Source organism: Macaca mulatta, chromosome 20 (genome assembly GCF_049350105.2).
Source record: "Macaca mulatta isolate MMU2019108-1 chromosome 20, T2T-MMU8v2.0, whole genome shotgun sequence".
Lineage (NCBI taxonomy): Eukaryota > Metazoa > Chordata > Mammalia > Primates > Cercopithecidae > Macaca > Macaca mulatta.
The window spans coordinates 23299278-23307179 of NC_133425.1; the positions used below are offsets into that span (position 1 = coordinate 23299278).

General features: G+C 50.8%; 1 protein-coding gene across 1 annotated transcript; it reads left to right on the forward strand.

Moving 5' to 3' along the window:
* Window positions 1-301: 301 nt before the first annotated feature.
* CHP2 (calcineurin like EF-hand protein 2) lies at window positions 302-4515 on the forward strand. Its single transcript, XM_001095666.5, has 7 exons — window positions 302-702; window positions 1245-1317; window positions 1432-1512; window positions 1650-1780; window positions 1964-2025; window positions 2779-2901; window positions 3111-4515. The coding sequence occupies exons 1-7, from the start codon at window positions 636-638 to the stop codon at window positions 3162-3164; spliced, it is 591 nt and encodes a 196-aa protein (XP_001095666.1). The 5' UTR covers window positions 302-635; the 3' UTR covers window positions 3165-4515.
* Window positions 4516-7902: the final 3387 nt, after the last annotated feature.

The following is a 7902-nucleotide window of genomic DNA, read 5'->3' on the forward strand; positions in this document are numbered from 1 at the left end:
AGATTTACTGACTTTCCCAGAGTCAGGGGCACGGCTGGGATTCCAATAAGGACTCCCAAACCAGTGCTCTTTTTACTTAACCTAACGCACACCCTTCATCTCACCGCCCCTCCCCACTTCTCTGTCTTCGGGAGTCCTTCGACACCTCTCCCAGCTCCCCGAGGATTTCCTCCCCACAGGCCACCCGCCTTCCAGCAGGGCGTGGTCTCTACAGAGGAGGTCAGATCTCCCAGGCTTCGACGCCGCCGGGGGAGCGCCCTGAGGTTGGGAGCGCCCGGGCGCGCGAAGGAGGTGGTGGCTCAGGAGTCGGGGCAGACCGTGGGAACCGGCCCCGGGGGGCGTGGAAAGGCGGGGCGCGGGACTCGACCAGCCTCTCCCACGCCGATGGCAAAATCTCGGAACTGAAACAGCCAGTTGTTCGCAGCTTCCCTCTGACCCGCCACCCTGGACATTGTTTTCCATTCGCCCGGGTCACGGGTGGGAGGCGAGGCACGCCGGGGTTCTGGAGCTTGGCCGCGCGCCAGGCTTGTGGCCTTCGTCCCCTGGGGCCACTGGGGCGGCCACGCCTCTCCGGCAGGAGGAGAGAACGCGTGGGTCTGGGTGGCTGCTCCGGCCCTCCCGCCTCCAGCTCGGCCATGGGGTCGCGCAGCTCCCACGCCGCGGTCATTCCCGACGCGGACAGTATTCGGCGAGAGACCGGCTGTGAGTGCGCCTGCACCGGCGGCTGCGGAGGGGACCGGGCGAACTCAGGCGTCCGGGGCTAGGGAAGGGGTTGAGTTGAAGGATGGACGAACTTACAAGTCTGGGGTCTGGGGCTCCCCGGAGCTGGAAGACCAAGACCCCAGTGCCTGGGATCTCTGGGCTCGGGGCGGGTTAACCTAGGGGTCCCAGCCTCCAAGTTTGGGGAGGATCCGGGTTCACGGGGTTGGAGTCCGGAGAAATCCAGGCACCCAGGTGTCCTCGAGCCCGGATACAAGCTGAAGGCAGAGCTGACGGCGGATGGAAGGGATGGCTTTGGTACTTTGGTTTTCGGGAGGTTGCGAGCCGCCCAGGTCTCCAACCTGGATCTTCGCGGGGTCGCGTCACTCTCCCTCCACCCCGGCCAGCTTCACCCCTGATTCCCCGGGATGATCGCCCCTTCCAGCCAGCCCCCGCTGTCCCTGGTCCATCTTCCCGGCCGATTGGGGCGGGTTTCTGGAGCGGGCCCCGCAGCGTCACACACCACCCCTTTCTCCTTCCCGCAGTCTCCCAAGCTAGCCTGCTCCGCCTGCACCACCGGTTCCGGGCACTGGACAGGAACAAGAAGGGCTACCTGAGGTGAGGGGGGAGCTGATCTCATGACTTCTGTCCTCTGTCTCTCTGACTCCGTGTCCCTCTTTGACTGTCCATCTGGCATCTCTGCCTTACCCTCTTTGAACTTTGGCTTTGCAGCCGCATGGATCTCCAGCAGATAGGGGCGCTGGCCGTGAACCCCCTGGGAGACCGCATTATAGAAAGCTTCTTCCCCGATGGGTGAGGCCTGCTGGGCATCGGGAGGTGGAGGCGGGAAAACCGGCGTGTGAGTGGGTGGGAGGGGAGTTTCGAGATTGAGGCAGAGTGATGACCAAGGTGACCACCACCTCTTTCCATTCTGCCCCCTGTCTCCCCAGGAGCCAGCAAGTTGATTTCCCAGGCTTTGTCAGGGTCCTGGCTCATTTTCGCCCTGTAGAAGATGAGGACACAGAAACCCAAGACCCCAAGAAACCCGAACCTCTCAACAGCAGAAGGAACAAACTTCACTGTGAGTTTGTGAGGACCTGCCCAAGTGAGAACGCAGATGTACCTACACCAGGGACAGGCTCCAGGAAGCTCCCACTCCCTTCCTGAGCCCATTGACAACCTCCCCCCTCCTCCAGGGTGGCCTTCTGCTGGAAGAGAGCCAGGGAAGACCTACCTTCCTTTCCCCCTCCCACCCTCTCCGCAGATGCATTTCAGCTCTATGACCTGGATCGTGATGGGAAGATCTCCAGGCATGAGATGCTGCAGGTTGGCAGAAAGCGAGAGCAAGAGATGTGATGTGTGAAGGATGGGATGGTTAAATGCAATGGTGTGAGAGATAGGGTGGCATGATTGGGGAACTGGGGCGCAGATAATTGGGGTATTCATTGGGAAATGGGAATGGGTGGAGTTGGAGTGTGGGTTTGTTGGGAGTCGGAGTGGGAAGCAGTTGACTATGAGCTTGGGAATAGATCAGTGATTCTCAACTGGGGATGATTTTGCTCCCTGAGTGAACATCTGGCAATATCTGGAGATGCTTTTTGTTGTCACAACGGGGGAGAGAGGGTGCTACTGGCTTCTAGTGGGTCGAGGTCAGGAATGTGGCTATATATCATGCAACACCCAGGAGATCCTCCTCCAACAAGGAGTTATCTGGCTCCAAATGTCAATAGTGCCAAGATCGAGAAACTCTGGAACAGATGTGATGGAATGAGAATGGTATTAGAAACCCTTAGTGGTTGAGGTGGAGAATGGTGTGGAGGATGGAGGGAGATTGGGTGATAAAGTTGGGTAATGAGTTTGAGCATATTCTGAGGGTAGTGTGGGATGGTGAGGGAGAGATAGGAGATTGGTTGTTGAAGCAGTAGGGAAAATTATTGGGGGGATATGGTGAAAAATGGATGAAGGATGGATTATAAAATTAGTAATAACTTTTGGGATGAGGTGGGCAAGGTTTAGGGGATGGGGGAGTAGCAGCCTTCATGCCCCCTCTTTTTGGCTGCCTCTTCACTCATCTCCCAGGTTCTCCGTCTGATGGTCGGGGTACAGGTGACAGAAGAGCAGCTGGAGAACATCGCTGACCGCACGGTGCAGGAGGCTGATGAAGATGGGGATGGGGCTGTGTCCTTTGTGGAGTTCACCAAGGTCAGAGTGCCCTTGGGGACTGGGGAGTTGAGATCAGGAGTCCCTGGGGCAGACAGACATGGGAAATGTTCAACAGAGGAGGGTGGAAAGATAGGGGTTCCCTGGGAATGATGGGGTCTCTGGAATGGGTAGAATCCTGGGGGAGGAGGTTGGGAGCGTGGAGAGTTGAGAGTCTCCATTCATCTGCCTGTCATTTGTTTTCCCCTCAGTCCTTAGAGAAGATGGACGTTGAGCAAAAAATGAGCATCAGGATCCTAAAGTGACTCTGTTTGTGCCTTGGGCTTGCTCCTGCAACCAGTATCTCCTTGGAATTCATCCAAAGCCCCCATGGACGCAGGGCGCCAATAAACTGTATTCTTGCTTCTAACTCTATTTAGGGCCAAGGGAAGAAAGCTGGAAGGATGTGTACTAAAGTCTAGCTCAGCAGTCCCCAGCCTTTTTGGCATCCGGGACAATTTTTCCACGGATGGGTGACAGGGGATGGTTTTGGAATGATTCAAGTGCATTACATTTATTGTGCACTTTATTTCTGTTATGATTACATTGTAATATATAATGAAATAATTATACAACCTACCATAATGAAGAATCAACGGGAGCCCCGAGCTTGTTTTCCTGCAACTAGATGGTCCCATCTGGGAGTGATGGGAGACAGTGACAGATCATCAGGCATTAGATTCTCATAGGGAGCGCACAACCTAGATCCCCTGGGTGTGAAGTTCACAGTAGGATTTGGGCTCCTATGAGAATCTAATGCCACTACTGATCTGACAGGAGGCAGAGCTCAGGCTGTAATGTGAGCAATGGGGAATGGCTGTAAATACAGATGAAGCTTCAGTTTGCCTGCCGCTCACCTTGTGCTGTGCGGCCCGGTTCCTAACGGACCACAGACATGATGCCAGGTCCAGCTCATTTGGTCTCAGAGCTGTGAATCAGCCAGCCATCTTTTGGTTGCAAATCACTGAAAACCCAACTCAAAGTGACTTAAGTCAGAAAGAAATTTTGAGAGCTCATGTAATTAAAAAGTCTGGAAATATCTTACTTTAGGCACAGCTGGACCCAAGGGCACAAATGATGTCATCAGACCCCAGTTATTCTCCATCTCCCAGCTCAGCTTTTTCTGTCCATAAGCCTCATTTTCAGGAAGGCTCTTTCCTAGTGGTGGAGATGACCGCTGTCAGCTCCAGGCTTCTATCCTGCTAACCCAGTAACTCAGTGGGAAGAGATTTTCTTATTCCAATAATTCCAAGTGGAGAGAGTCATTGACCCGGTTGGGGTCTCATCCCTACTTGTAGGGGAATGGAATGCTCTGAGTGTTCACAGGCCAGGCCTGTGTCATATGCTAATTCCTAGAGCCAGGGAAACAAGGTCTGAGGATTCAGGATGGGGTGAAAGTGGTTGCTTAAAGGAAAATGAAATACAATTAGGAGAATAAGGGGAAATGAGTGGTCTGCTCTGCTTGGGCAAAACAAGAGATGCCCATTACTGTGAGGGACCGTTGAAGTCTGGACTCTTAAATGGGTTTTTGCTGATTTCCTGGGTGCATGCTAGGATGATCGGGCTTGATGGGGTAGGGAAGAGTTGATGTAAAAATAATAAACAATACATACCTTCCTAGAGTGTGAATGTGTTCGAAGAGTCTAAGAGTAAGCTTGTTTTCATGGTAAGACATTCAGACATTGATATAAGACGGAATGGAGCAGGATGTCCCATAAAACCATGAGACTCTGTCTGCAGCAGAGCGCTCTGGTTGCACTTGTGGGAGATGCTGTAACTGCCTTGCTGTTTTTCTTCCTCCCAGATCTGGTCTTTTGTTGTCTTGTATCAACACATGAGAACCAGTTGTGCTCATAACATCTCAACTCTGCTCTCAATGATGTGTTAGTAGCTTGAAACTGGCTATAGTGGGAATATTTACACCACAGACATTGGTAAGTGCAACAGGTTAAGGCTTTTTCCTCCTGGAAAGCCAGTTGTTAAACATTTATCTGCACACCACCTGCTAGACATTTGCCATTACTTAGCATGCCAATGGTTTCTTTCCTTTTTTCTTCTTTCTCTTTCTTTCTTCTTTCCTTCCTTCCTTCCTTCCTTCCTTCCTTCCTTCCTTCCTTCCTTCCTTCCTTCCTTCCCTCCCTCCCTCCCTTCTTCCTTCCTTCCTTCCTTCCTTCCTTTCTTTCTTTTCTTTTGTTTTCTTTTCTTTCTCTCTTTCTTCCCTTCTTTCTTCTTTTTTGAGACAGAGTCTAGCTTTGTCACCTAGGCTGGAGTGCAGTGGCACAGTCTCGGCTCACTGCAACCTCTGCCTCCTGGGCTCAAGCAATGTTGCCACCTCAGCCTCTTGAGTAGCTGGGACTACAGGCACATGCCACCATGCCCAGCTAATTTTGTTTTTTAAAGATACGGGGTTTCACCATGTTGCCCAGGCTAGACTTGAACTCCTAGACTCAAGTGATTCGCCCATCTCAGGCTCCCAAAGTGCTGGGATTATAGGCGTGAGCCACCGCACCCAGCCATACATGCTAGTGGCTTCTTTTTCGAAGCACTGTGATGCTTTGCCCGAGGGCTTTGCACATATTCAGCCTGTACAAGGGGCAGGATGGAAGTGCCAGGGAGTTAATGACATTAGGAGTAGCTCTCAACTAGTGACAGATGGAAATTGGTTGGATAAATACCCAGTTACTTTATCCTTCAGGTGGCACAATTTAGATACATGTTTTCTTAATTCTCAGAAATTTCCAGCAGATTTGAGCCCGGATTGCTCACAGTGTTAATTGATTTGCTTGTTAAATCACCCCGTCCTGGCCGGGTGCAGTGGCTCAGGCCTGTCATCCCAGCACTTTGGGAAGCCAAGGTGGGCGGATCACCTGAGGTCAGGAGTTTGAGACCAGCTTGGCCAATATGGTGAAACCCTGTCTCTACTAAAAATACAAAAATTGCTCAGGCGTGGTCACATGCACCTGTAGTCCCGCTACTTGGGAGGCTGGCGAAGGAGAATTGCTTGAACCTGGGAGGCAGGGGTTGCAGTGAGCCAAAACTGTGCCACTACACTCCAGCCTAGGCAACAGTGAGACTCTGTCTCAAAAAACACAAAAAACCCCCAAAACAACAAACAACAACAACAACAAAAACCCACCCTGTCCTGGCTTCCTTCCCTTTCTGTCTCACGGGTGTACTTCCCTATTAGTGCTTCCTGGATCACCTCACAAATAAACTTACTGTCAAACCTCAGGGTGCTTCTGGCAAAACCCAACCTGAGAGACACTAGACCTTCCAGAACACAAGCTCACACTCATCCATTATTGTGAGTACTCAGTGGGACATTTTGAGGAAGCGCTGCACAGCTCCTGGCACTTTCTGATTTTAGAAGTTTGAGGTCATGTACATATGATGCACCTTGGGGCCCCAGGAACCTGGAATTGTTTGGGGTTAACCACAATGTGAAATGTGGATTAACCACATTTCAACTTTTAACATTTATTATTATTATTTGAGCTGGGGTCTCACTTTGTAGCCCAGGCTGGAGTGCAGTGGTGGGTTCTCAGCTCACTGCAACCTCTGCCTCCCGGGTTCAAGTGATTCTCCTGCATCAGCCTCCTGAATAGCTGGGACTACAGGTGTGTGTCACAACACCCGGCTAATTTTTTTTTTTTTTTTTTTTTTTTGAGATGGAGTCTTGCTCTGTCAGCAAGGCTGGAGTGCAGTGGTGTGATCTTGGCTCACTGCAACCTCTGCCTCCTAGGTTCAAGCAATTCTCCTGCATCAGCCTCCCGAGTAGCTGGGACTAAAGGTGTGCACCACCATGCCTGCCTAATTTTTGTTTATTTGTTTGTTTGGAGATGGAGTCTTTCTCTGTCGCCAAGGTTGGAGTGCAGTGGTGTGATCTCGGCTCACTGCAACCTCAGCCCTCAGGGTTCAAATGATTCTCCTGCTTTAGCCTCCTGAGTAGCTGGGACTACAGGTGTGCACCACCATGCCCAGTTAATTTTTGTATTTTTAGTAGAGACAGGGTTTCGCCATGTTGGCCAGGCTGCTCTTGAACTCCTGACCTCAAGTGATCCGCCTGCCTTGGCCTCTCAAAGTGCTGGGATGACAGGCATGAGCCATCACACCTGACCTGAATCCCCTTTTTTGGCCTCCCAAAATACTGGGATTATAGGCATGAGACACTGTGCCCAACCTAGATCTATACATTTTTAAATAAGTGATTCTGATATCAGAAGATGAAGGAAACATTTTTTGAAAACATTGACCTAAAACTTCCAGTCAGGCTCCTAGTGACTGCTATCTATAAGAAGGTCTCCAACAGCCGTAAGGCACTGAGCATAGCGCCGGGCCCATAGGCTCGAAAGAAAGGTCTCCCCGTCTATTCATGCCCACACCTTCTCTAGGAACTCAGTACCAATCACTAGTGCTCCTCATCTCATAAGAGTTACTAGAGGGCCTGAGGGATCCCCAGGACTCCACTCACTGTTCTGGTGGTTGGAGGCACAAACCACTCTCAGCACGGAAGCCCCAGATCCCACCCAACCTCGGGAGGGGAGGCTTTTGCCATGCAGGTGAGGGGCTGCAGTCTGGCTGCTGGGCAGAAACTGCTGAACCCCACCCTCTGGATGTCAAGTCTGGCAGACGCCTGTGGATTGTTCTAGAGGGGTCCTGATGAGGAGCCCCTCTCCTGTGAGCAGCAGTTGACAATTTTTAGTGATTTGCTTACCATCCTCATTATTGTTGCTGTACAGCATCTGTGTCCTGTACTGTTACTCGTTGTCTATAAACAGACTCACTTAAAATTTATACATTTGAACATATAAAGGAAATTGTATTTACTCCTATAAATTTTATTTTCTTTTTAAAGTATATTTTCTGCATCCAATCATCCATTATCACTCCTATAAAATAAAAGCAGCATCAATGACTATAAATAAAATAACTACACAAATATAGTACATGCAAAGAAACAAACAAAAAATACACATATAAGGGAATATCAACACAAATGATAAA